The 27,198-nt window shown below is 42.6% G+C and overlaps 1 protein-coding gene and 1 long non-coding RNA gene across 2 annotated transcripts in view; one reads left to right on the top strand and one right to left on the bottom strand.

Annotated features, from left to right (window-relative positions):
• Gramd2b (GRAM domain containing 2B) overlaps window positions 1-25,993 on the bottom strand; it is a 98,208-nt gene extending 72,215 nt beyond the window's left edge. Inside the window, 1 exon segment of the mRNA NM_001014011.2 lies at window positions 25,741-25,993. Within this exon segment, the coding sequence (NP_001014033.1) occupies window positions 25,741-25,862 (122 nt within the window). The 5' untranslated portion in view covers window positions 25,863-25,993.
• LOC147999802 (uncharacterized) lies at window positions 295-8,427 on the top strand. Its single transcript, XR_015642977.1, has 3 exons — window positions 295-2,195; window positions 2,309-3,414; window positions 8,197-8,427. It is a non-coding gene; the product is annotated as an uncharacterized LOC147999802 (long non-coding RNA).
• Window positions 25,994-27,198: the final 1,205 nt, after the last annotated feature.

Here is a 27,198-nt window from a genome sequence, read left to right as displayed (position 1 = left end):
CTCTGGCTTGATCTTGTACAAATCTCATACATGCAGTCCCAGGTGATGTGAATTCATGTGTGCAACCGCCCCATCATGTCAATCCAATACCGTTTTGCTGCTGGCCCACTACTCTGACTCTTACAATCTTTCTGCCACTGTGATCCCTGAGCCCTAGGGGAAAGGGATGTAATATAGATGTCCTATTCGGAACTGAGCACTCCATAGTCTCTTTTCTTTTTTCTTTTTTCTCTCTCTTTCTTTCTTTCTTTCTTTCTTTCTTTCTTTCTTTCTTTCTTTCTCTCTCTTTTTTTTCAGAGCTGGGGACCGAACACAGGGCCTTGCGCTTGCTAGGCAAGCACTCTACCACTGAGCTTAATCCCCAACCCCAGCACTCCATAGTCTCGTATCCTCGGTATGGTGACTGGTTTTCGGGCCTTGGTATTGGTTGTCCTCTATTGCAAAAAGAAGTTTCTCTGTCGAGGATTGAGAGACACACTTATCTATGGGTATAAAGACAAGAACTTGGGGGAAGGTTGTTACTATGCCCGTCTAGAACAGTAGTCGTATTAGGTTTTCCCCAAGGGCTTATGACCTAGATAGTCATAGGTTGTCGGCCCAGTTAACAGTACCAGGCACCCACTCCGTCACTTGTTCAGTGCCAATTTCTTAACACTCCGTTGGTGTAGTCACTTCTGCGTCAGTTACATTCTTTTCTGGGATCTGTCTCACATATTTGTACTTTGTCTTCATTCTTACTGGAGGGAAATGGGAAACTGTTGCCTACCACACACTAAACAAAACTTAAAGATCAAACCTCCATCACTATTAAAAGACGAGTCTGATCTTCAGGGAGGTTAGTGGCCCAACAATAATAACAGAAACAACAACAACAAAACAGTGCTCCCTAGAAGATGAAGACCCAATTTATTAGTCTTTGGGGCGGGGGTGTCTTGTAGGATTATAGAAGGCCGAATAATGCCAAACACATTGTCGATGGCAAAGGATAAATGCTATGTTGGAGTGTCCCAGCAGGGACTCACAAGTGTGAATACAATATGTGTAGAAACAACTTGTCCAAATGCAGAGAATAACTGACCCCAGGGTACCCAACCCAAACTGTCATGCCTACCATGCAACCCCTGCATCTGTGGTTCAGGGAATGTTGTGGAAGAGGAAGAAGAAAGATTGTAGGTATCAGAGGACTAGGATGTCTCCTGCATGCATGACAGGAAAGCTGCCCCTATTAAATCTCTACAATATAATTGCCTGAACAAATCTTGCACAACGATAACTGAGCTGACACGTGTCTTAGTCAGTGATTTTGTTGCTGTGAAGGGACACCATGGCCATGGCAACTATTATAAGGGAAAACATTTCATTGGGGCTGGCCTGTAGGTTCCGAGGTTTGACCCATTATGATGGTGGAAAGTGTAGCGGCAGTGTAGGCAGACATGGTCCTGGAGAAGGAGCTGAGAGTTTTACATCTGGATTCAAGGTCATCAGGAAAGAGATACATTGGGCCTGTCCTGAGCATCTGAAACCTCAAAGCCCACCTCCAGTGACATATGTCCTCCAACAAAGCCACACCTACTCCAACAAGACCATACCTTCTAAGAGTGCCACTCTCTGGTGACCAAGCATTATGATTTATTAGTCTATGGGGGCTATTCCTATTTAAGCCACCACAATATGTCAATGTGGATGGAAGAAATTTCCCATGCATAGATGAAGAGCTGCAGACAATAAGAGAGGGAGAGTCAGTCTTCTGCAGGGATAATTGCCTTCATAGGTTATCTAATCCCAAGTGACCAGCCCTAAGCACACATGTATATGAGCAACCGGAAATGGTCTCAGTAATTAGAAGATTCCAGTTGTTTTATAACTAATCATCTGAAACTGTAGGGGTTCCAAGAGTAATTTATTATTATCTCTTATAGTTCTATGAGTTGACTATACTCAGATAGATGTGTACCACTCTTTTGGGTACAGTAACATGGAGCCCATGGATGGAATCATTAGAAGACTCATCAAGCTTGATATGCAAGATGCATTTTCATTGGAAGAACTGGCTCTTTAGTTGGACAGGCCAACTGGGCTGAGGGCCAGCAGGACATTCCGGTTTCCCCATGTGATATTCTACTGAGTGGGCGAGCTGTGGCTTCCTTACATATAACATTGAGATCTTGGTATACTTGGGTTTTTGTTGTTGCTTTGTTTTGTTTTGTTTTTTTTTTTTTTTTTTGGTTCTTTTTTTTCGGAGCTGGGGACCGAACCCAGGGCCTTGCGCTTCCTAGGCAAGCGCTCTACCGCTGAGCTAAGTCCCCAGCCCCGTTTTGTTTTGTTTTTGACTTGTTGGGACCATATGTCCTGCAAAACAAGGTTGCATCTACATCCTATTGTTATGCAACTTTAGGTATGTTGGATTGTATTCATTAAAGGTGAGCTGCAGACTGACCTAGATTCAGGATATAAATACCAGGAGCCGGGTTACCAGGGAAAGTCATTAAAGACCAGCTGCCACAGAGTAGCCCTCAGAACTTTCTCGCTGGGCCTGTGAGTTAACAGACATTTCTAACAGCACTGTTTTAAACATATGAGATTTGAAAGTGAGCAAAAGGATAAAACCCGACTTGTTATCAGTCCTATGTTCTAGATGTAGAAACCAAAATTTGATAAGTACAACCAGTCCTCTGTATTCACATATTCTGTAGCCTCAGGTGTAGCTAATTGTAGGTCAGAATGTAGATGTACCTACAGTGGTGTTGACTACACTGAACATGTATGGAGATGTTCCTCACTCATATGACAATTATTTACACAGAATTTCCATGATAGTGTTAGAGAGTAAATAACTAGAGGTTAAGTGCAGCTTTTATACCAGTTTTTGTTCAGGGCTTAAGCTTCATTGGCTTTTGATGTTAGAAACTGTCCTTGAAGGATGCTGAGGGACCACTGTATCTGAGAGGCACCATTTCTCAATGAAGAAGAGAATCAAAGAAAAAGGCACTGTATCAGTTCAATGCGTAAGAAATACGAGGACAACGAAACAGAGAAGAGTAGATGTGGGGGAGACATGTTTACATAGGATGATCAAGAAAGCCCCACCCAGAGGTGATGGCTCAGCTGAGTTTTAAAGGACAAGACAGAGGAAGTCCATGAAGATCTGGATGCAAAGAGAGCCAACAGAAGGGAAGAGGTAGAAACCCAAAGACAGTGTCTTAGTTAAAGTTTCCATTGCTGTGAACAGACACCATGACCGAGGAAACTCTTATAAAGGACAACCTTTAATTGGGGATAACTTACAGATTCAGAGGTTCAGAACATCATCATCAAGGCAGAAATCACGGCAGTGTCCAGACTGGCATGGTGCAGGAGGAGCTAAGAGTTCTACATCTTGTTCCAATGGGAACCAGAAGACTTACTTCCAGGCAGGTAGGAGGTCCAAAAGCCCACCCCCCACAGTGACACACTTCCTCCAACAAGGCCATACCCCCCAAATGATGCCATTCCTTGGGCCAAGCATATTTAAATCACTACAGACTGGCTGTTGAGCTCGGCACATTCTAGACATAGCAAAAGGCTGCACCTCTCTTGTGTCCCTGCTCTAGGGAGGGAGACAGCTGATGTCTCATACATGTAATGAGTTTTCTGTCTGTCTTTTTCCCACCATTTCTCACCCTCAAAAACAGACAACCCTCCCCCCAAACAAGGACCCTATTTGCTGCATTCACCACTGTATCCGAAAGTGTTGGTTCATGGGAGATGCTCAATAAGTATTTGTCAAGTGAATGACTCATTGAGTAGCCCTTTATAACCACTAATGCCTAACCACACTCCTTAGAATAGAATTCTCACTGACCTACGAAATTTGAACGCTGGTATTTTTTCCCCCACTTCACAGTGGGGAAAGGATTGAATGAAAAAGAAATATATAATAGAGAATTTCTCCTCACAACTTAAAAAGAAAAGCACGGGCTCATTCTATGTCTCACTTCTCTGCTAGTCGAGGACACATATCCCTTCAACGTAACAGGAGAGTCCAAGACTTGCAGATGCCCTAGCCCACAGGTCACTGTTTATAGCACAGAGATACAAGGCAGAGTTGTGGAGTCTAGAAACACCCACATCACCTCTTCTTGTCCTTGTCTTGTCATGGTGCCTTCAGTCATGGGCCTGCAGGGTTCTCCCTTTCTCCTGTGCAGCGCTTGACATCTTGTCCTGGAGCAGCGATCATTTAATTATCTCTAGAATCAGACTTTGTTACTTCTATCACGTACGTTTTATGGCTTGCTCAGACTTTACTCATTCCCTCTTTATACCTTCATCGTTCTTTGTGACAAATCCTTGTGGGGTTCTCTCCTCTCCCCATTCTCTCAGCTGTGCTTGACTACTTGTCTTGAAATGCTAGTTCACAGGAATTAAGTTAGCCCAGCAGAAAGATGCAGAAGCCTGACAGAAGGGTAGTTGAGAAATAGAAAACCTCTGTTCTCTTGTCAGTTAGCTACAGATTTCCTTTGGGTTTTGGCTCAGTCTTAAAAATAGGCCCCTCGTTTGAGGGAAATTGTGCCCAGTCTCCTCTCTTTCCCCCCTCTCTTCCTTCTTTGTTTCCTTCCTTCCAACAGTTTTTTTTGGGGGGAGGATGGGGATAATCACTTTATGGGCCAGGTCATATTCTGGGTGACAGAGCTATATACACAAACAGGTAGCATGCTTGCTGTAAGTGAATTTACAATTTCGTGGGAGAGTATGTCCACAGACAGACATTTACCAAGCATGTATCCATAGACTGGTTTCATAACTAAATGCTTGGTACTAAGAACTGTCATGGTGTCAAAGAGTGGAGGGAGAAGGGGGGGGCGGCAGAAGGGGAGGTGCGGTCCAGTCATTCCTATTCTCCTGCTGTGGGTCACAGGAGCAACCTCCCCTCCACCACATCTGCATAATGTTTTAGAACTGGTCCTCCTCTGGAAGTCAGGAGAACTGGGCTTCAGTCCAAGCCCTGTGCTTTGTGTTGGAATGTGAGTCTATTAATGGAGCGCAGAATGGAACTGTCCTCGCTGCCTTAAGGGTAGCGCTGGCTAGAGCAACAGCCTCCTTGCTGCTTCAACTCAATCTAAGCACCGTGGAGGGGAGATGACGTGATTTTTGTGTGAACCAATTGCAAAACAATTCGAGTTTCCTGAGGGTAATTATTACAATCCTCTCATCTGAGAAGATGGGGCCTTTGTCTTCTTTTAGCAAGGCTCTGCGCTTTGAAGTAGTTTTTACTTAAAACAAAAACAAAAACAAAAACAAAAACAAACAATCCAGATGCAATCAGTGCGTTTCTCTGTGTGTTAAGGTCATAGATGAATTAAAATCAGAATTTAAATGTAATTTTTTTATACTGTAACCAAATAAATTAGCTAAGAACTAATCTTATTCCATATCAGCTGATAGGCAATAGTCTGTCTACCAAGATGTGGATCACGAGGAGAGTCCTTGGGATGCTTAGTGCTATAAGAGTGTAGAGCAGATCTGCAGTGGAGATCTGATGGCGGCTGCTGGTATCATCTTGGCTTCTCTCTTATCCCAGATGGTGCCATAGTGTTTGTTTATTTTTGCCCTCGGATGTTCAGGAGGTTGGGGGTGGGGCAGCGATTGTTTGTGGTGTCCTTTCAGTAAACAGCTCACACAGCTGAACTCCGGCAGGAGCAGCTAAGAGTTGTGGCAGTCAGAGCCCGGACCAGGGATAGAATAAAAGTCAGGCTGACTGAGACTCTACATAAATTCTACTGCCTTGGATGGATGACTTACTTATCCTAAGTCTCACTTTCCTCATTTGTGGGGCCCCTGGGACTGGGACTAGCAGCCACATTTACTTCCTTAGAACCATTAAGGAATTTTAAAAAGATCACTGTGTTGTGAACAGTGTGCCGGACACACACTAAGCGTCAGATTGCTTGTAACTATTAACTGTCATTATTACATTATGGATCAAAGAACTGCTTTTAACAAGTCAGGAATGTGGCTGTCCCTTAGCTCATCAATAGTATTTAAAGCTAACCCAAAGTACAGAGGGGATTAATGTCAACATGATGGAGGAGGCTACATGAGAGGCGACCCATGCCATCCTCTCAGTAGTCAATCATATTCAGGTTGATTTATTCATGTCAGAAGTTAAGGCCATGTCCTCAGGTTAGATGTTTACACATATTTAACGTGTTAAATCTCTGCTCTGCTCTCTAATAAGTCTTCTTGCTCCACAGATAAGAAAAGATGGTTCTTAACACAAAAGCTTAAGCTCAACCAAGTAAAAGCGTTATTTGAATTAGAGTTAATCAGTATTAACTTAGTTATCAGTATTAACTTAATTAACAATCAATTAATTAACTTAATAATAATTAACTTAATTAATTAACTCTTATGAAGATTTATGGCAGCTCTGATTTGCTGGGGACAATCCTGATACACTCCTATATCTGGCCATCTTACAACACAGTTCCATTTCATTTCCTAAAGAGTGACTCTGCCTTATTCTGTAGTATAAGCTGGCCTCAAACCTACAAATGCCTTTCAGGTGACCAGATTCAGGTTATGGGCGTGTGGTCCTCCACCCACCTTTAACCCTCAGTGGTGGCCATACCAGCTGTTTTACGTGGGCATCCTGTTAACCAGTCTGCCTCTCTGGCCAGGGGCTGCTCTCCGTCCGTCAGTCGCTGTATTTCCAACATCTATTAAATGACTTGAAAGTTGGCAGCAAGTGGAGGTGAGAACAAATGTATTCAGTTATCCCATTGCTGGGCTAGCCCAAGATCAGGCTTCACTCACAGGAAGCCAGGGAATGCCCTTAAGTATGGAGTTGGAAGCTCCCAATCCAATCGGAAGCATGGGCCTGACAAATTCAGTCTTGTTACCTCTCTTGACTTTGTTAAACACAGAGCAAGTACGTTTTATGGCTCACTGAGGCACATCATATTGCAAACAGTCCGCTTCCTTCAGATGTTTCCTGAACTGTTTTGCTCTAGGGAGAAAGGATTTGAAGGCTCCTTCTCCTAAGCCCCGAGCTCTGGCTTTTAGTTTAATCGCTCAGGGAATCCATTTCTTAGAGTCTTGGCTATCTAAGGACTACTAAGTGTCCACGGGATCAGCTCTGCTATGAGGAAATCATAGCACAGACCAGAAAGGCAGCGAGATCAGCTAGGGACACTTTAGTTTCTCATTTTCCATCTGTGCCATTTTATCGATTTCAAAGGATGAAGAGTAGGCTTGGCTTAAGGGTTGGTGAGGAGCTCTTAGATAAGTTCTGGAAATATTCTTACATTTTTGATTGTGAGCCTAGCCTATAATGGCTGAGCCATCTCTCCTGCTTCTGAAAAGTGTTCTAAACATTGATCTTGGTGCTAAGTTACCTGCTTGTGTAGATTGAAGAAGTTCATTGAATATTTCAATGTACGGAAGTTCCCTTTCAATTTTAGCATTTTTTAAAGCTCCAACTGTCTTTGGTCAAAAATGGCTTTTAAAAAAGTGTGTACCATTAGTAAAGTAACAGACGAACTAAAACAACTTATACTAAATTGTTAATCTCTTTTTGTCTCTAGTCTGAGGATAAATGTCTCATTGTCTCTGCTTTACTGAATATTTGATGGTAAACTTCAGTGTGGACAAAGGAGTTCTTGGTCGGGACTTTCTCCATTGCTAGTCTTCATTCTTCTTTTCATGCATTGTATTGTAAAATGTGTGACTCTGCCATGGAAACCTAGGGGATATCTGCTGAGAATGTCCCAGGTCACATAAGTCCTGGTTTATTAATAGTGTGGATTGTTACTTTTTGTTTGAACAGGTATTTCAAAGGTTAGTTGAGGGGTGGAACCAAAGGGCTCAAGAAATGCAAGTAGGTTCTGTAACATACAACATGCTGTATGCAGATTAGAACCTTAGATTCTTCATTTTACTCTGTTTCTACTCCAAGAGGTCTTTAGGTAACGCTCAGCTGGCTGTGACTGGTTTACTAGATATGGGTCACTTGGAGATGGAGATTTCACACAATTCAAGAAAAAGAAGGTGAGGCAGTGAGAGTGAAACTAACCGAGGGCTTCTGATAGGTTAAGCATCCTGTGACGGACATCTCATTGTGCCAATAAGAAACGAAGACTAGTCAGAGTGCCAGGGCTGGGCTACTTCTCTCTGAGTTGTTAGGCGCTGACAATGTTTAAACTTTGTTTCTCTGTGTAGCCCTGCCTATCCCGGAACTTGCTGGCTTTGAACTTACAGAGGTCCTCCGGCCTCTGACTCCATCCTGAGCACTGGGACTGAAGGTGTGTGTCATCGCCACCAGCTATGTTTTTGAAATTTTCAGTGTCAAATTTCTTTTTTAATCAGAACATTTAGTTTAAGGTAACAAATGTCAATCACTTTGAAAATGAATCAATGTATTAGTTATGAAAATAAAATTATGTATTTTGTATTTGTGTCAAATGTACTTTCAAAAGCAGGGATGCTTTTAAGGCTGTCTTGGCTTCACGGGGATATATTTCATATGCTACAAAGTTCACCCTTTTAAAGTGTGCACTTTGTGGCTGGATACTGGCTTAGTGGTTAAGAACGCTTGCTGTTCTTCTAGAAGATAAACGTTTTTTTCCCCTAACACCCATGCCAAGCATCTAACAGCTATACCTCTAACTTAGGTCCAGGGAATCCAACACCTTTTTCTCACCGCCCCACCCCCACAGGCACCCACATACTTGTGCCAGACCCTCACATGCACATACAGAAATATACACATGAATATAAGAAAAATATTAGAAAGTAAAGTGTACGTTTCTATGGTTATTATATCACTAAACAAAATTGTTCAAGTATCACCAGTACCTTACCCTAGCGTGTGCCTTCTCTCCACAAACAAAATCAAAAGCAGAAACCCAAAACTCAAAACTCCAGAAACCCAAACTCCATATCTATTAGTCATCAGTCCTATACCCTAGGAAGACTGTCTGCTTTCTGCCATTACAGATTTCCCTACGTTGGGGCATTTTATTTAAGTGGAATCCTGTGGTCTTTTGTAACCAGCCTTTTCCATCTATGTTGTAGTGTTCGGTAGTATTTCACTCTTTACTAAGGTCAAATGATATCCCAATCCCATTGGTAGTCAATTTTACTTGACTGTTATATGACGGGTATTTGTAATAATGTATCTGTGCCGGTGTCAGCCGTGTCATTGGTGCAGGTTTCCTTCCAGCTTTGCTGAGGAGATTTAAATGATGGATAACAGAAGCAGGTTTCCCCGTGGACATGTGTAAGTTTGAGGAATCATGTCATAACTCTATGTCCGGCTTTCTGAAGAACGTGTCAACCTGCTTCGTTCAAAGAGGTTGTACGGTTGTACATTCTCAACAACAATAGAGGACCCCAATTTCTCTCTGTGCCCGACCCTGCATGTTAGTACCTGCCCTTTCATGTATAGCCATGCCAGTGGACATGACATGATACCACTGTGGTATTAGTTTTTATGTCTTAGTGACAAGAGATTTTTTAGTGCAATATTTCACTTTATTATGTACTCATATGTTTTGTTTGGTGAAATATCTCTTTAATGTTTTGCTCACTTTTAAAAAAGACTTCTTTTTATTATTTTGTGTGTGTGTGTGTGTATGTGTGTGTGTGCCTGCCACATATGTGTGCATGCCCATGGGGGCCAGAAAAGGCTATAAAATTCCCAAGCGCTGGAGTTATAAGCAGTTGTCAGTCACGCAGCATGGGCATTGGAAACAGGACTCAGGTCTCCTGGAAACATAGCACGCCATTCTCAACTGCTAAGCCATCTCTCTGGCTTTTCCTTTGCTGTTCCCCCTCCCCCACTCCTTGAGACAGGGTTTCTCTGTGCAGTCCTGGCTGTCCTGGAACTTGCTCTGTAGACCAGGCTGGCCTTGAACTTACAGATCTGCCTGCCTCTGCCTCCTGAGTGCTGGGATGGTAGGTGTGCCTGACTTGCAATGCTTATTTTCAAGTGTGCTATCTTTTCACTCTTGAATAGTAAGAATTCATAATACTAGACCATCAACATATTCATGCTTTGTAAATATTTCCTTACCCCCTGTGTATCTTCTCTCGCTGTCCTGGTAGTGTAGTACATTTGACTCTATATACCAGCCTTTAATTAGTCCCTTACTTTAGGAGGGCTACATACTTTAGCCCAGTTCTGCTTCTTCATGAAAGAGGGCACTACAGATGTTTTTGAGCCTAACTCTTCTCTTAGTGTTTGCATGCCTGTTCCCCAACTTCCTCTCTGGACAGTAGCTTCTCTTTATCACAATAAAGTTATTGCGATGCTTGGATTAGCTCTAGGGAGAGAGCCAAGAGGAAGACTGCTTGCAGGAGACTGCTCAGAAATGGTAAGTTGCTGTCGTTTTTATTTAGAGACAGAGGGACCGGATCTAATGAGGTGTCACCTAGCAGGTAGATTGTCGCTCTGTCTCTCAGTGCACTCTGATCGTCTGCTGAAACTCCATGGGTATTCACCAGCAAACTCGACAGGCACATAGTAATTGTGATTTTATTTCCTTTGATCTCAATGATTGACAAGTCTTTGGGGTCTAAGAAATCATAGGTTAAAAATAAACTCATATTGGCAAAAGTGAACATTTTATCCTGATGTGGTTTTACTCTCATTAATTAGTGGCTATTTATGTAATTGCATGGAAAATAGTAGACAAAGCTTCCTCTTTGTCAATTGGATATGGGACTGTAAGAAAGGTCACTTGATAATGCAGTTAAATATTTACCATGCTGTGCAGCATTACCTCAGAACTATCATACGGAAGAAGAAACAGAAAGGGAAGCAGGCGAGGGCCAGTCTGTCATTGTTGCTGTCTTTATCATTATATATAAAATTCTATTGTTATTCTATTTTATGTGCATGGGTACTTTTCTTGCATGGATGTCTGTGTACCATGTGCATGCAGTACCCACAGAGGCCAGAAGAGGACACTGGGTCGCTGATGGCTGGAGTCATAGATGGTTGTGAGCCACCATGTGAATTCTAGGGATTGAATCTGGATCCACTAAAATACTAGCCAGTGCTCTTAGCCGCTGAGCCAACACTCCAGCTTTGTTTTATTATTATAAACCCAGATCTGGTGAAAGTTCAAAGTCAAATGATCTTAGTTCAGCCTACTCCTAGAGGCAGGAACTCTAGTAAATGCGGAGGTAGCATTCAACAGAGATGTTCTTAGTGTGTGTGTGTGTGTGTGTGTGTGTGTGTGTGTGTGTGTGTGTCTTCCTCTCTCTCTCTCTCTCTCTCTCTCTCTCTCTCTCTCTCTCTCTCTCAACAATTTGACATAAAATCTTATGTCATTATAAAGTCTGATGACCCAAATTCCATCTCCAGAACTCATGTGGTAAAAGGAGAGAACAGAATCCTACAAGTTGTCTTCTGATCCCCACATGAATCATGAATGCCACACACAGTGCATGCCCCTTTTCCCACAAAATAAAATAAAATAAAAACTCCTATCACTCCTTGGCCTTTGGATAAGATTGCTTACTAAAGTCAATACTCTTGGGCTGAAGAGATGGTTCGTTAACACACAAATATATTTCTCAGTTCTGAACAGTTATTAATTAAAGATAGGAACTGAAATAAAATTATATGTGTCAGTGCTGAAGCTATTTAAACATCTTTTGGGAAACAATCCCTCTGCTGTGAGATAGTCACTAAGTGAAGTGACAGAGGGTTCTCTCTCTCTCTCTCTCTCTCTCTCTCTCTCTCTCTCTCTCTCTCTGTGTGTGTGTGTGTGTGTGTGTGTGTGTGTGTGTTTAGTTTTTCTTATCTTAATTTCAATCCCTAAATCCATCTAGGGAATCCATTAAGGAAAGAAAAGGAAGCAATTGGGTGCATGTGGGGATTTTACAAAGACGAATGCCATAGTCTCTTCCATCAAAACAGGCAACGATTTCACACATGATGGGGAAGCAACATGAGACAGAGATAATCATGTTCATCCTAACCCAGGCTAATGAAGCGACTTGTGACCCAAGACCCTGTTGACTTTTGTCAACTTTGCAGATTTGTTTGGAAGACTTGCGATCTGGGGACCTTAAAGAATGAGGCAGACTACAGTCTAATGCTGCAGTCAACGCTACTTCCGTTTCAGCAATACCGATACAGGAGTGACACAAAAAGCAATGATCCAAGGAAAGTTGATGGAGTTCAGAAAAAACATGCAAGTAAATAAATGTCAGTAAGCACATCACATATAAATATTAACAGAGCAGCCTTTCCCAGAAGTTTCTCAGAACAGATGGCTTGAAACAATTGCCTGGCACGTACTAGAGAGATTATATGTGAGAGAGCATGGAAGACCAGAAGGCCATGTCCAGATTTATGGTACACTGGGGACAGCTCCCAGCACACCCTTTTACCCGATAGTCATGTTCTGACTCTTCCAAAAAGAGTACATATGTCTTATAAATTGAATGCAAATGTTGGTCTCAGGAGGCATGAAAATCGTGTCCAAGACCCATTCAGGGGACAAAATGCACCAGAGGTAAAAGGCCCTTTGCCTTTTCTCTTAGAACTTCTCTCTCAGTTCCCCAAGGCCTTGTCCACCACAAGTCCTTCTTTTGACTGTGTTCTGACACTCCCCTCCCCTTTTAAAGCAAGAACAGCCAGCTCGGTAGATAAAGCTGAGTGTTCTCAGGTTCTTGTGTGGAGTCATTGACATCCTACGAGAAGCGGAAAAGCGCACATGGTAAACTTAGCCGCGAGAGAGCACACTGTGGGTGTTCTGTTTAAGCTCCACCCCCACAGCTTCCTGGCAGCAGCCAGGTATGCTCCGCCCCACAGTTGCCTGGCAACAGCCAGCTGTGCCTGACACTATAAAAGGGGCTGCTTGCCTCCTCCTCCCTCTCTTACTCTCTCTTATCCTCTCTTACCCCTCTTACTCTTTGTTCTTCTATGTTCTTGCCTCCATACCCCCCTACACATGCCCATGGCCGGCCGCCTTTCCTCTCCTACTCTTCTCTCATTAAACCTTCCACGTGGAACCATGGTGTCTTAGTGTTTTCTGTCCAGGCACGGGCCGAGATTCAAAACCCTAACATACACTATACGTGATTCTTCCAGAAATGGGGATTCGGGCCTTGTAAGGCATCAGCAATTCCTTCTGCTATTCCTTGTCCTGAGATTCCAGGCAACTAACTTAGAAAATGTCCGAAAATTTTATTCTGATATCTAGCTGTCTAGTTCTTTATACCACATAGAATGGGATAATGTCCACGGGTAGGGCTGAGCATCCCGAAAATGCTGGGAAGCTCGAGTAATAGGCTCCCCTTGGGGCAACTCAATAAAAGTAAATAGGGCAACAGCAAGAGTATCATGGGAAGCAAATGCTCCCTTTTTTGATTTTTAAAAGGTGTTTCTTAAAGGATGAACGTCAACCAGAGGAGTTTTAAATAGTGCTTCTCACGTAGGCTAGGTAGCTCTCTAAGAGTATCACGGGGAGGATGATTCATAACCCCTTTGTCTCCAAAGCAAACAAGAACACAGAGTCACTTCAATGAGACGAGGACCCAGCCGTCCTGCTGAAAAGTCTGTGCTTTTAGCTGCTGCTCTGGGTTACTTGCGGGTTCAGATGGGAATTTCAGGGGCGTGACTTTTAGATTTTCCAGAAGCCTTAGCATTTCAAACTCCTGAGGGATAGGGATGTAAAACAGTGATGGGGTCCTTGTCTTGCGTGGGCCAGGCTCTAGGTTTCATCCTCAGCACCAATAAAACAAAACCAAGCACAGTATCAACAATGACAACACCTTCAGGACTGGAGGCTGGTGACTTTAATTCACAAATGGCGGGGGAAGCAGTCCCGTGAGTCACATTTCAACAGTTTTATTTTGGCTTTAAGCAAGTTGTGGGGTAGGGTTTATGATTTACTTTAAAGTAAAATAATTCCAAATCAAGGAAATATGGGAGTGAGCAGTAGAGATGAAGGATAGGAGATGGGGGGGGGACAGAGAAAAGGGGGGATAGCGGATGTGAGGGATAAGAGACAGGGAGCTGAACAAGAGACATGGGATAGAAGACATGGAGGAGAACAAGAGACGTGGAGGGCAGGAGACATGGAAGGATCAGGCAGCATGGGGGGAAGAGGAGTCTTTGGTGGGTGGGAAATATGGCAGAACAAAAGACATTCGGTGGGAGGAATTTGGAGATTTATGTTAATAATGTGATTTTTCACATGACTTCTGGCTGCGTCTGTGTTGGCCACAGAGTCTGGAGGTCCTGGAGGCTGAGCTGGGTCCTTAGTTAGCCATCTAGTTACTTGAGTAAGATCTGCTTTCAACAGACTTTCTTCTATGTGCAGAGTGTGCTGGGGGAACTGTATCCTTCACCACCTCCCCTCCCCTCTCAACCAGGAACTCTAGGGGGCGAAATATTCCTTTGTTTCTATGTGAATTTCCAATCTCTCACTACCTCAGAATCACAGCAGATAGCATTGGAATAATTGTTATATCACACACACACACACACACACACACACACACACACACACACACACACGGTATTTCATGTTTACTATTGTGTCTATTTCTGGGACTCTCCACAGACAAAGGACAAGTGAAGTGGCCCATGCTTTTAATCCCAGCACTCATGAGTCAGAGGCAGATGGATCTCTGTGAATTCAAGGTCAGCCTGATCTGTACTATGAGATCCAGCCAGGGATACATAGTGTGATCCTGTCTCAAAATAACAACAACGAAACCCACAAAACACAACCACCACAACAAAACCAAAAAAAAAAAAAATTCTCCACAATCCTGACTATCTCCACCCAACAATTGAAGAAAGTGACACACACACACACACACACACACACACACACACACACACACACACACACACAAAATATTTCATAAGTTACAAAACCAGTTGTACACCAGGCAGTGGTCCTCACATAAATGCCCACCCCTGCCAAGAGATGCTACTATGCTTTCATGACAGTTTAGAATCATTACCCGCCACATTTCCTATCTCACGCTTCCCCAAAGCACTCGGAGCACCTGTCACCTCTCTCTTACATAAATGGTCCCTGACAGGTTTCAGTTTTCTGTGTCTTCCACTTAATGATCCTATTAAAGACATTTGTGTTCATTCCACAGAAACCATACTTTCGAAGTGTGTGTGTGTGTGTGTGTGTGTGTGTGTGTGTTATGAGTATGTTTGTATTTTCATGTGTGCATTTTGTATCTGTGTATGTGGGGGTCAGAGGTCAGTCTCCAATGTCACATTCCTCAGAGGCTGTCCACCTTGGTTTTTGGGATAGGGTCTCTCACTGGGACCTGGGGCTGACCAATTTAGAGAGGCTGGCTTGCTGACTAACTCCACAGATCTCTCCAGCAACAAGAGACTACTACTCGTGCCACCTCCTCCTCTTCCTCCTCCTCCTCCTCCTCCTCCTCCTCCTCCTCTTCCTCTTCCTTCTCCTCCTCTTCCTCCTCCTCCTCCTCTTCCTCCTCCTCCTTCTTCTCCTCCTCTTCTTCCTCCTCCTCCTCTTCCTCCTCCTCCTCCTCCTCATCATCATCATCTGAGGGCTAGGAATAAAGCTCAGACCCACCACCCTTGGGTTTGAGTGGCAGGAACTTTTCGGAATGTTGACTGTTTTCCTGGGGTATGGTATATGGGATCATCAGTGAGAATTTCTGTCTGCTGAGACAGGTCGACTGATTAGAACTGCAGTGATGTGGAGAGGTTGGAATGTTGCAGGTCCAGGGCTAATTACCTTATCACAGCTAGCTTTAGCACCCTGAACAGGCATTTGTCTACCTCTGTGTGGGAACTAACATCCTGTGACTAATAGATTAAAACCCTTTTTGGAATCTATTAATTTATCAGACAATGAGCTTCCACCAACCCCAAAGCTATGAACGTAATCAGATAGCATCTGAGGCCTATCGAGAAACTTCCCCCATCTCCCTTTATCCACTTCTGATGTTCCCACCCATGTTTAATGTTTAAACTTGCCTTGATTTATGACTTTCCTTGTTCTAGAAAAGTATAAAACTTCATGAAACTGCTTCCACCTTGAAACACGGGATTTAAGTTAACCTAAATCTGTGTTCCTGGGCTGAGGTCACTCAAAATGCCTCCGGAATAAACTCGTATTGCCTTTAAGAAAAGAGCTGTGATTTTGTTTGCGTAGGCAGGAATCATAATTTAGATTGGGGTTTTGGGAAGTAAATCTATCAGGAGGAGCTGAGGCATATCTGTCTCCTGGAAACGTGCAGAATTGCTTGGCAGTCAGTTTCGGGTCAGAAATCCCAGATTTCTCTTTAAAAACAGTATGGTGGCCATTTCTGATGGTCTCTTCTGGGACTTTAAAAACTATCCTAGGTGAGACCATTGAATTCTGACAATAGTGGAATGATTTGATTCCAAGCCAATGAAGTGAAGCTGGCTAGGATGGGTCCATTAGGGCATTCGCTCCCTTAGCTAATCTTGTTTCTCTTGGTTCTATTTCCTTACACAGGTAAAAATGCAGGCGACTTGTCACTTCCCTTCCTTATCTAAGCAACGTAGGGAATGGCTATAATCTAGGGGCTCTCAACCTCCCGAAAGCTACAACACCTTAATATAGTCTCCCAGGTTGTGGTGACCCCAACCATAAAATTTTTCTGTCGCTACTTCATAGCTGTAATTTTGCTTCTGCTATGAGTAGTAATGTGTTTTCTGAAAGTGACCTGTGTGGAAGGGTCACCGAAGGGGTCTCGACCCATTGGTTGAGAGCCACTGCTGTAATCCAGCTGGTACACTGAAAAATGACCAAGTTTATGGATGCATTCCCAAGCATAAGCCACATTGCACACACAAGAGACAGTCATTTGTGCTGGGCTCTCTGCGAGCACGAATTCATCTGGTAATGCTTCTGCAATGATCCCCAAAGGCCCACAAACCTTCTCCCTGCTTCGTACTCCACAGGGTTGCAGAGGAAGTGACTCCTAAAAGTTCACTACAATTCTCCTCGCCTGCTTTTGCTTTTGTTAAACACGCATATTAAATAAATATCAAACCAACAGAGACAAAATCACATAAACACATCGGATATTTTTAAAAATCTCCTGACAAAGTAAGGGTTTTTAAGTTGAATTAATCCATGTGGGTTTAAACTTTACAGAAGGGCAAAAAATTAGAGCATAGGCGATTAGATCATGCTTTTCTTTTAAAAAGAAGTTTTCAATGATCTGTAAGTTTTTTTTTTTCTTTTTTTCGGAGCTGGGGACCGAACCCAGGGCCTTGCGCTTCCTAGGCAAGCGCTCTACCACTGAGCTAAATCCCCAGCCCCCGATCTGTAAGTTTTAATAGAGCGAAAGTTTCTCAAACCCTTTTCAAAATTTGGCTTTCTTATACTTTTTCATTTTTCTGCCAAAAAAATTGAAAGCCCAATAACAGAAGTGACTTCCCAGCCAGCGTGACTTCCTTATGGTGGCCAATCTGGCCAAACCACATCTGTTCCTTAACTCAGCACTATAGAGTGTGTGGCCAGTGTCTGACTACCCACACAAGAGCACAGATAAGCCTTGTGCACAGGGCTGGGCAGTTATATTTAGACACAGATGCAGCCTTCGAGGGTCTGGGGGTTATTTAACTTTAAGTTTTTCTGTAAGAAGCATCATGACTAAAATTTAGGCATAAAGGTATATATATATATAAAATGGAATGAGAAAAAAAATCAAATTATCAACTTGAAGAAGGCAACAGATTCTATAACATCTCCAAATCTATAAAGTAATCCTCATTCAGCTCGAGGATTACTTAGTTACTAGACGGAATCTATGAAATATTTTTATAGTTTGTGTCCGTAGTTTTTTCAAAGTTAAATCTGTCATCATAAATGCTAATCGACATGACGCACAGATATCAAGAATGTATTTGTATTCTTTGAGGGTAGTCCTCCACTCCCAAGTAGGAATTTTGACAAACTATTGTGTGCAGTTACCGTACAAAAACAAAAACAAGTCTTAGTTGTGTCATCTGAGTCTCGTCTTTATAGTCTCCCAGAGGTGACTGAGCAATCGTAAAAATGGTGTCTGTCATTTCACATGTACACATCTGATGATGGGAAGGACTTAACCAAAGCCTAGCTTCTGGCTCCGTGCATTTCAAATCTTCTCTTCTCCTACTCACAGGCCTCTGATTTACAGCACCTATAGGGAACATTCATATTACAGTATTATCAGTGGGCCTGCATCCCTGTGCCACTAAGCAGGGTAAATTGGCTTAGTAAGTAGTGTGAATATTCCTGAGCTCCAGATGGTCAGCAAGGTCTAATGTGCACCCAGAGATAAAGGTGAATTGCAAAAATACATTCCACAAACTCTCAGCGAAATGAGTCTTCAGACAGCATTCCCTAGATCAGAATGTCAATGATGCCCTTGGCTATTCAACCAGAGGGGAAAATTATCAGAGAAGGATAACAGTCAGAGCTGCAGTTAGAACTGTGCGAGTGTGTGTGAGAGAACCTCACTACAAACTCCAGGGAACCTGGAATGGTAAGTGAGGCAGGTTAAGCTATGCTAGCTTGATAAAGAGTAAGTAAGCAAGCAAGCAAGCAGGCAGGCAGACAGACAGACAGAACGACAACCATGCCCCAGTGCAATGCATTGTGAAAACCGGGCCTCAGAAAAGTCCCCCAGAAGTTGGACAAGGCCTTTTCGGAAGGTGTATCTTGAGAACCTGTTCTGTGCTTTGAGGCTGTGGGGGACTGTGTGTTGATGTTGGGTGAGAGGCACTCTCTTGGCAAGGATAGCTGCTAAATGTCTATCCTCCTTACTTCGAGAATTCTGACTCTCCTAAGGAAGAGACCTCCTCATTCCAACCTTCAGAGTTGCAACCCCCTACACCCTCCTGTTTTCATGCTCACTGCCTTCTGCATTTGCTTGCCCTTTCTTTCTGAGGTTCTCCTGCAGTCCTGCTGCTCTGATCCCCTTCACAAAAATGCTTGCCCCCATGCCCAGGAAATCAGTGACTACTACCTACCACAGTCTTGCTTTCTTAGATTGCTACCAAGTCCTCTTTGATACTGGAGGAGAGAGCAGAGAGATTCACTGTCTCAAGACTCAGGTCCCCGTAGAGTCTAAACTTCCCTCATGCAGCAGTGGCTCCAGTGGACAGGAATGAAAATGAACTGTGACACAAAGTCTACTGGGTTCCTGCTCTTCAGGTGCTGTGGAATGCCTGTACTTTGCATCTGGCTGACCAAGAGCAAAGCTCTGGGAAAGGAGAGAGCACAATGAGAAAGAGGAACACTCCCGTTTCCACCTGCTGGTGGCAGCTGCTAGAGTGGAGGGGTAGAAGGAACTCCCTCAGGTCACCAAGCTGAGTGTGACTGCAGGGCTGCCCTACACTCTGACGTCATTGTTGGTTATCTGGAACAGTCCCCAAACTAGAGCTCAGGAACAGTTGTCAGGCATGGCTGGTCCTCTTTCCTGCATTCTGACACAGCTCTGCCTCATTCGTGACCTGTAGGGTTAGCATCAGGGATCCTAGCTGCCTGGGCCGGTCTTCTCCTAGTGTCCTTCAGATGAAAATGCAGAACTCTCACCTCCTCCTGCCTGGACGCTGCCAGGCTCCCGCCTTGATGATAATGGACTGAACCTGTAAGCCAGTCCCAATTAAATATCTGTTCGCAGCAGTAAAACCCTAACTAAGACAGCCACACATGCGTATAACCTCAGTACTATGTGGGCAGAGAGAGGAGGATTGCTAGGCCTTCCTGGATGCCAGTCTAGTTCCCAGATCAGTGAAAGACCCCGTCTTAAGGGAGTAGAGTAGATAAGGTATAGTACACCAGACCCCTCCCCCCAACACACATGATAAAAAGAAATATATTAACATTCCTAATGATTTTATTATCTACAAAGGAAACCTTTTAAAGCCTATAAATTATAAAAACTAATAAAAGGATGTTGAATAAGATCGACTTAGAGATGTGCCCAAACACACATGAACACAATTGCACTTAAACACACACATCACACACACATGCACATGCAAAAACCCTTCAGACATTCTAGAAACCTAAATACATTTCTATACAGCATTAACAAAATAATGGCAAGAAAATGTCTTTTCAACAGCAGCATAGAATCCAAGCACCTATAAATAAGTATAATAAATGATCTATAAGAGTTTTGTGTGGAATGTTTTAAAATTTTGTCGATGGTCATTACAGATGACCTAAGTAAATGGAGAGAGATACACCATGTCTATAAATATGGGTATTTATGCTGTAAAGATGTCAAATTTCCTTAAATTGAGCAATTGGTTCAATATCATTTCAATTAAAAATAGAAGTCAATCCCAAGGCTTACTAGATTAACTATGCTCTTGCATTACCAGATTTTTTTTTACTGTAATGTGATAAAATTTTTTAGGATGTATGCCAGTCTGACTTTTCAAATAAGGCACAAGAAGAAAAGCTAATCAAGAAATAATGTAGAACAATTCAGTATCTAAATAAAACACTTTTTTTCCCCCAAGATAGGGTTTCTCTTTGTAGCCCTAGCGGTCTTAGAATTCTTTGTAGACCAGGCTGGTCTTAAACTCACAGAGATCTGCCTGCCCCTGACTACTGAGTGCTGGGACTAAAGTTATGCACCATCACCACCTGGCCTAAATAAAAATTCTAATTCTGTTAATACCAGGAAACAAAGATATTTCAAATGTAAGAAGAATCCTACCTTAAAAGGAAACATTAAACAAACAAACAAACAAACAAACAAGCATTCTTGTAAGGTCTTCATTACAGAAAACCACAATCAATTACAATATGGAATTGTGGAACTTAGTTCCAGTGGCTACATCTACAAAACTCTCCCTCACCTAAGGCACAGGCAGCATTTGGGGAAGGGAGCCAAAAGACAGAGAGAGACAGAGGATCAGGGAGTTTGCTGTGAGACAGTTTCCTAGTAATGTCTGAAGCTACACCAGCAAGACTGCCCAAACATGAACTGAACAAGAGTGATATCAATATGCGAGCTAAAGTGGATGCAGGGAAGACCGTGGGGCCTCCACCCTGTTCAAAGACAACTACAAGCAACTAAGAAATGCTGAGAATGGAGGAAATAGTCTCCCCCAGTGAAGAGCTCTCAATTAGTTATGCAAAACCAAATGGTTAGCCCTGAAAACACACATACAAGTAATGTTATACAGACTGATATATATATACATATATATGAATATAATAGCAGTTAATGCAAAAGGAGGCTATAAACTTGAAAGAGTGCAAGTTGGGGTATGAGGGAGGGTATTGAGGGAAGAAAGAGGAGGAAGAATGATGTAATTATATTATATTAATTATATTATAATCTCAAAGAATAAAAAAAGTAATGGAAAAATAAAGTCTTGGACATAGTGTGAAAAGACAAATTTGAATGAAATAAAAAAGTGTTACAACACCTGCAACTGATAAAAACCTTTTATTATGCAGAGTATTTAAAAACTGTCAACAAAGGCTGCAGAGTGGGCTCAGCAATTAAGAGCACTGATTGCTTTTCCAGAGGTCCTGAGTTCAATTCCCAGCAACCACATGGTGGCTCACAGCCATCTGTAATGGGTTGATGGGTCTGATGCCCTCTTCTGGTGTGCCTGAAGACAGTGATGGTGTACTCACATACATGAAATAAATAAATTATAAAAAAAAGCAAAACAAAAACAAACTGTCAACAAGAAGAGAAAGATACCCCTAAAGAAGTAGATGTTAAACATGACTGGCAGCCATGTTGAAGTGATATTCCTTTTCTTTTTATGAATGAGAAGCTCACATTAAACCTGCACCTGATGCCATATCCTAGCTTCTAAATTGGGGAAACCATGAAATGAAGACATTCAAATGCCATGGAGCACCACGATGGCTGTAGTGTAAACCACACAGTACGTTGGAGAACAATGACACCAATGGACAAGTTGTTAATAGTGTTCACGACCTGTGACGAGCATAACAATCTTCTCCTGAGTGTTTACCCCTGCAGCACTGAAGCTTAGTGCCCCAGGAGACATCAGTCTCATGATGCTTGTATTAGCAATGACATTAGAAATAACGCTCATCTGAACTGAAATCACTTCATACTCTCCTCTCCTCAGGGCATCTGCTCATACTTGGAATACAGTGCTAACCTTCAAATCTTCCTTTCTGCCATGTACCTCTCTTCCTAGATTCCTTAAGATTTCTGTCTTACTTAGGGGTATTATTGCTGTGACCAAACACCATGACCAAAAGCTACTTGAGGAGGAGAGTGTTTATTTCATTTGTACTTTCTTTCTTTTTTGTTTTTTAAAGATTCATTTATTTATTATACATAAGTACAAGCTATAGCTGTCTTCAGATACACCAGAAGAGGGCATCAGATCTCATTACAGATGGTTGTGAAGCCACCATGTGGTTACTGGGATTTGAACTCAGGACCTCTGGAAGAGCAGTCAGTGCTCTTAACCACTGAGCCATCTCTCCAGCCCTCATTTTCACTTTCATATAACAGCTCATCATCAAAAGCAGATAGGGTAGGAACCCAATCAGGTCAGGAACCTGGTGGCAGGAGCTGATGCAGAGGCCAGGGAGAGGTGCTGCTTGTTCTACATGGCTTTCTCAGTCTGCTTTCTTGTAGAATCTAGGGCCTTGGTTCCAGGGATGGCACAATGGGCTGGGTCTTCCCACATCAATCATTAATTAAAAAAAATACTCTACGGGCTTGCCCACAGCCTGATCTTATGGAGACATTTTCTTAACTGAGGCTCCTTTCTCTCAGGTGACTCTAGCCTGTATTAAGTTGATATAAAACTAGACAGCACAATCTCCCTTATCTCTGGTATGTGCTTCTTTCCATACTGTTAATGATTGGCTCTTTCCATTGGGGTTGGTATCACATCCTTGGGGGTGCTTTTTACCACTTCATTTAAATTAGTTTCCCTGATTAATTTTTTCTCTTAGCTTTGACTTGTTTTCTGTTAAAAACACTGATTTTAAATTATGCATTTATGTATATATGCACAGATCTATCTGTTTTTTCATTTATTTTGTTTTCTTTTTGCAGGCCTCCGATGTCAAACATCATCTCTATGAAGCTAAGGAGTACCCTTCTCTTCCTCATGATTGTATCCTCTCCACATAGTCTGGCCTACAATAGTTACTCAATAAAGCTTTACTGAATGGTATGCTTGAATAAAAATAATGCATGGATTCTATCTGTTTCTATTCAAGGTGTTGATCTGAGTGTAAGCTTTATCAGCTCTAGTTCATGGGACATGTAAATGAAACTTTTATTCACCTGATGTAATTGTCTTGGAGGCTGATTGCTGAATAAGCTCACCCTTTCTAGCACTTTCTGAACTCTGGCTGGCTGTTTCAACCCAAGTGTTCTGGCTCAAACTCTGCTACAAGCTAACTGATTCAATCTGGCTTCTCCTGGCCTCTCACTGAATTGCTTTGCTTGGCCTCAAACTAACACTGGCTATTTGTTTTAATCTTTTGGCTCCTTCTTATTTTCTGGCTTCAACTGCCTTTACTGTCCTGCACTGAGTTGCATGAACTCGTGAATGAACTCAATTCCACTGCACTGAACTCACTGCACTGCATTCACTGCACTGTACTCACTGCACTGGCTCCCAACTCACTGAACTGACACACCAACTCCCCAGGGAACCCTGTACTCTCTCTGTGCTGCTCTCACATAGACTCTTTTCTGTCTGTTCTCCTGAGAATTGGGCATATTCTATCTCTGACTCATTCTGTCAAATTTTTCTCTGATTTGTCACTTTGTCTGCCCCTCAATTAGATGCCATTAGCAAACATGTCTGCTTCCTTCTATAAACTAACCTTTAAGAATTAAAGGTATATACTAAGGGTGTATCTGTATTCCAGTCTGATCATACTGTAATCCAGGGCATGTCTGCTTTCTGGCCAGATCATATAGGCATTTGGATGTGATCTCTTGCCAGAGCAGCTATGTTGCTGGATTAAAATTTCTCAATAGGAAGGATAATAAGATACAAAACAGCCACACCTACAAAAATGTCATATATATATATTTAGAATATAGAACATGTGTTTACTTGTTTATTTTATATCTGAAAAATTTAACTAATGTGTGACTGAACAGTTCAAAGTACTTTCAGTAATTTTATACACAAAACACCAGGGTCTTTTAACTAGACTAACGGTTCTTCAAAGTCTAAGATATTTGGAGGTATTTGTTAATGTATGTTAGATTGTTTCCAATACACATTTAAAAATAGCACTCATAAATACTAAAATGGAGAGCTGACATTAAAACTATGTAGGGGACATAGATCTGGGTCCTTCCAGAAAGATGGGGACATTTAGATTTGGGCACACTTTTTTTTGGTAAGGATTTTATTTTTATTTTACAATCATGGTGTGGGGATTTGTACATACAACATCAGTGCCCGTGAACACCAGAAGAAGGCAGCAGATTCCTTGGGGCTGGAATTACAGGGAGCTGCGAAGCACTAGATGTAGATGCTGGGAACAGCCCACCAGTCTTCTGCAAGATTAGCAAGTGATCTTAACTGCTCAGCCATTTCTGCATTTCTTTTTGTTCTACTTTTCTTTAAATTAAAAATCGTACTCATTATGTTTTCTTAAACCACAGCTACTAATATATTTTTGTTTGCTAGTGCATCTCGTTTTTCCTCTTTATTTTTGCATGCCAAAGAAGGGCTTGGATGGCTGTTCAACAGTCGGTCTAAGGAGGCAGCATTTGAAAGACCTTTGAAACTCTACAAAACATGAATACACGCAGCAGGGATTTTACATTTCATTAAAAAAAACGTTATTTAATTTTATTTTCTGTGCATGAGTGTTTTGCCTGCATGCCTATTTTTGTACCACAGATATGCAGTGTCCAAGAAGGAGAAGAGGGTGTCAGATTCCCTGGTGTTGGAGTTAAAGACAATTCTGAGCTATCATGTAGGTTCCGAGATCTGAACCCAGGACCTCTGCAAGAGATGCTGGTGCTCTCTTAACTGATGAGCCAACCCTCCAGCTCAGAGTTTTACATTTTCAGTCACTCAACTAGCCACTGATGATGGGTGGAAAAATTAAGCTAACAACATGGAAACATATGAAAGAATTATTGAAACTAAATTAACAAGGAATTGAGCTTTCATTAGTAATATGTAATTACACAGTATCGGAGCAGCTTGTTGATATTAAACACAGCTAAAAAGGGATACATCCCGACTGTGGTCAAAGGTTCTGTAAGTCACTGTACAGTAAAGAGCTGAACCAGAGCACATAGTAGTGCTTTAGTATTTAATTAGAAAGGCAAAAAGAGGGCAATTGTCTGAATGTTTTAAGAACTACCACTTAAATAGTGTCTTAATAATAAGCCAGGGAAGTCTGACACCATAGTAGGTTTCTGTTTTGCCTAACTCCACTCCCTGAAAACCTACAGTAAGTCAAGAACTGAGGAGATTCCCAGTGTCTAGTTTTAGATATAAAAAGTGTATGGAAGAAAAATAAAAGATTAGCTTAATGGTGGCAAAACACACACACACACACACACACACACACACACACACACAACTTTAATTTCTTTTCTCAGTTCATATCAGTTCTCTCTCCACACCTTTCAAAGGATGCCTGGCCTATGAAGTCTCTTTTCCCTGGCCCAGTGCTCTCCAAGGAACTGAGTTCAGAGATCCCCAAGGGCCACTTGCCAGGTGGCTGGGGGTGGCCTGGGGAACGCAATGGAAGGCCGGGATGTACCTACCTGAGAAACACGGAGTTTGGGCTGTCAGTGGAACTGTGTGAGGCCCCAGCACTGCTCTTCGGGCTGCTGGGAATCTCGAACTTGAACACCTCATCACTGGAGGAAATCGGTTTCTTCACCATTCTGATCTCGGCCACCACCAATTCAAGACGTCAGCTCAGAAACTCATTTCTAGACCTCTCAAATAAAGTGAAAATGGTTGTGTCTCAGCTCGTCACAGTGCCTGCCATGCAGGAAGTTCCTACCTGACTCTGATCAAGCCTGGGGAAAAAATTTTTTTTTTAAGTTAGTTAATGAGTAACCTATCAGTATGACACAGCAGGGTTCTCATCCCACTGACATTTGCTCTGAAAGAGAAACAGGCGTGTTTGGGGAATTCAGCTCTGACACTTTGGTAATGTGAACACTGCTGAATCTGTGGACTTAGGTGGAAAAAAACCTATGGAAAAATAAACAGTTTAACCAAAACACAGACAGAGGAGCAGAGCTGGCTGCAGGTGGGCATTGAAAACAGGATGACCTTGCTAACAGCCCGAGCCTGCTGGGCAGGGTGAGGAATATAGATTTATTCTTTCTCCACACATACAGGAAGTCATCCTCATCAGTATGCCCGGGATGTTTAAAGCTTCGTGAGCCGTGGTCCTCAGGACCTGAAGGGACCTGGAATGTTGATGAATGTGACGAGGCAAAGTCAACAGGATCCAAACCCTCTGACTATATACTCTGCCGAGTTACGGCTGGCCACAGCCTTTAGCAAAGCCTCAAGAGCAAAGACACTAAGAAGCAAGCGTTTGGGTCTCATCTCTGTTACTTGCTGAGAGGGCAATTGGGCGTGGTATCTATCTCTACCTCATAGGCTTAGAAGATAATTACATGGAAGAATGCCCATGGTGATTTGTAACTAAGCATGCGCTGATAGATGTTGTACCCAAACCCAGGAAGTCCAGAGAAGAAAATTCTTTATGTGACAGTATTCAACCATTGAGGTTTATGTGATGAAAAACACTGGACTCCTCCCCACCTCCCCCTCCTGGTGTTTCTACAGCAAGGAAGGTTTGCACCAGAGGAGTTAGGGCTCTTTTCTTGTGGTTTTTGTGATTAGTCAGTGACAGCGAGGAAAGTACAGATCTGGAATGCAGACTGCAGCACAGGCGGGAAATCAAACCTTCAGCCTTGGCCTCATCTCCACTCTGCAGATAACCAGCCGGGGGCAGGTTTGCTGGCTGCCCCACTGTCTGGAGGCATACTCTGGAAATTAGACAATGTGTGCATGTTGCAGGGGGACTTTCCTGGTACCCAGTAGGGTGACCTGTTGATTTTTGTCTGACTGGGACTTTTCTGTTTTTAAGTCTGAATGTCATGTCTCCTAAGAATCAACCATTGCTGGGCAAATTGTGACTGGTGGCCATGCTAGTGTCTTGGGCCGAGACTTTGATGGTGTCTTGGACCCAGCTATCT

This window comes from Rattus norvegicus, chromosome 18 (genome assembly GCF_021556685.1).
Source record: "Rattus norvegicus strain SHRSP/BbbUtx chromosome 18, alternate assembly SHRSP_T2T, whole genome shotgun sequence".
Taxonomy (NCBI): domain Eukaryota; kingdom Metazoa; phylum Chordata; class Mammalia; order Rodentia; family Muridae; genus Rattus; species Rattus norvegicus.
Note: the sequence above shows the minus strand (reverse complement) of the source record. Positions and strands in the feature narration are given on the sequence as shown.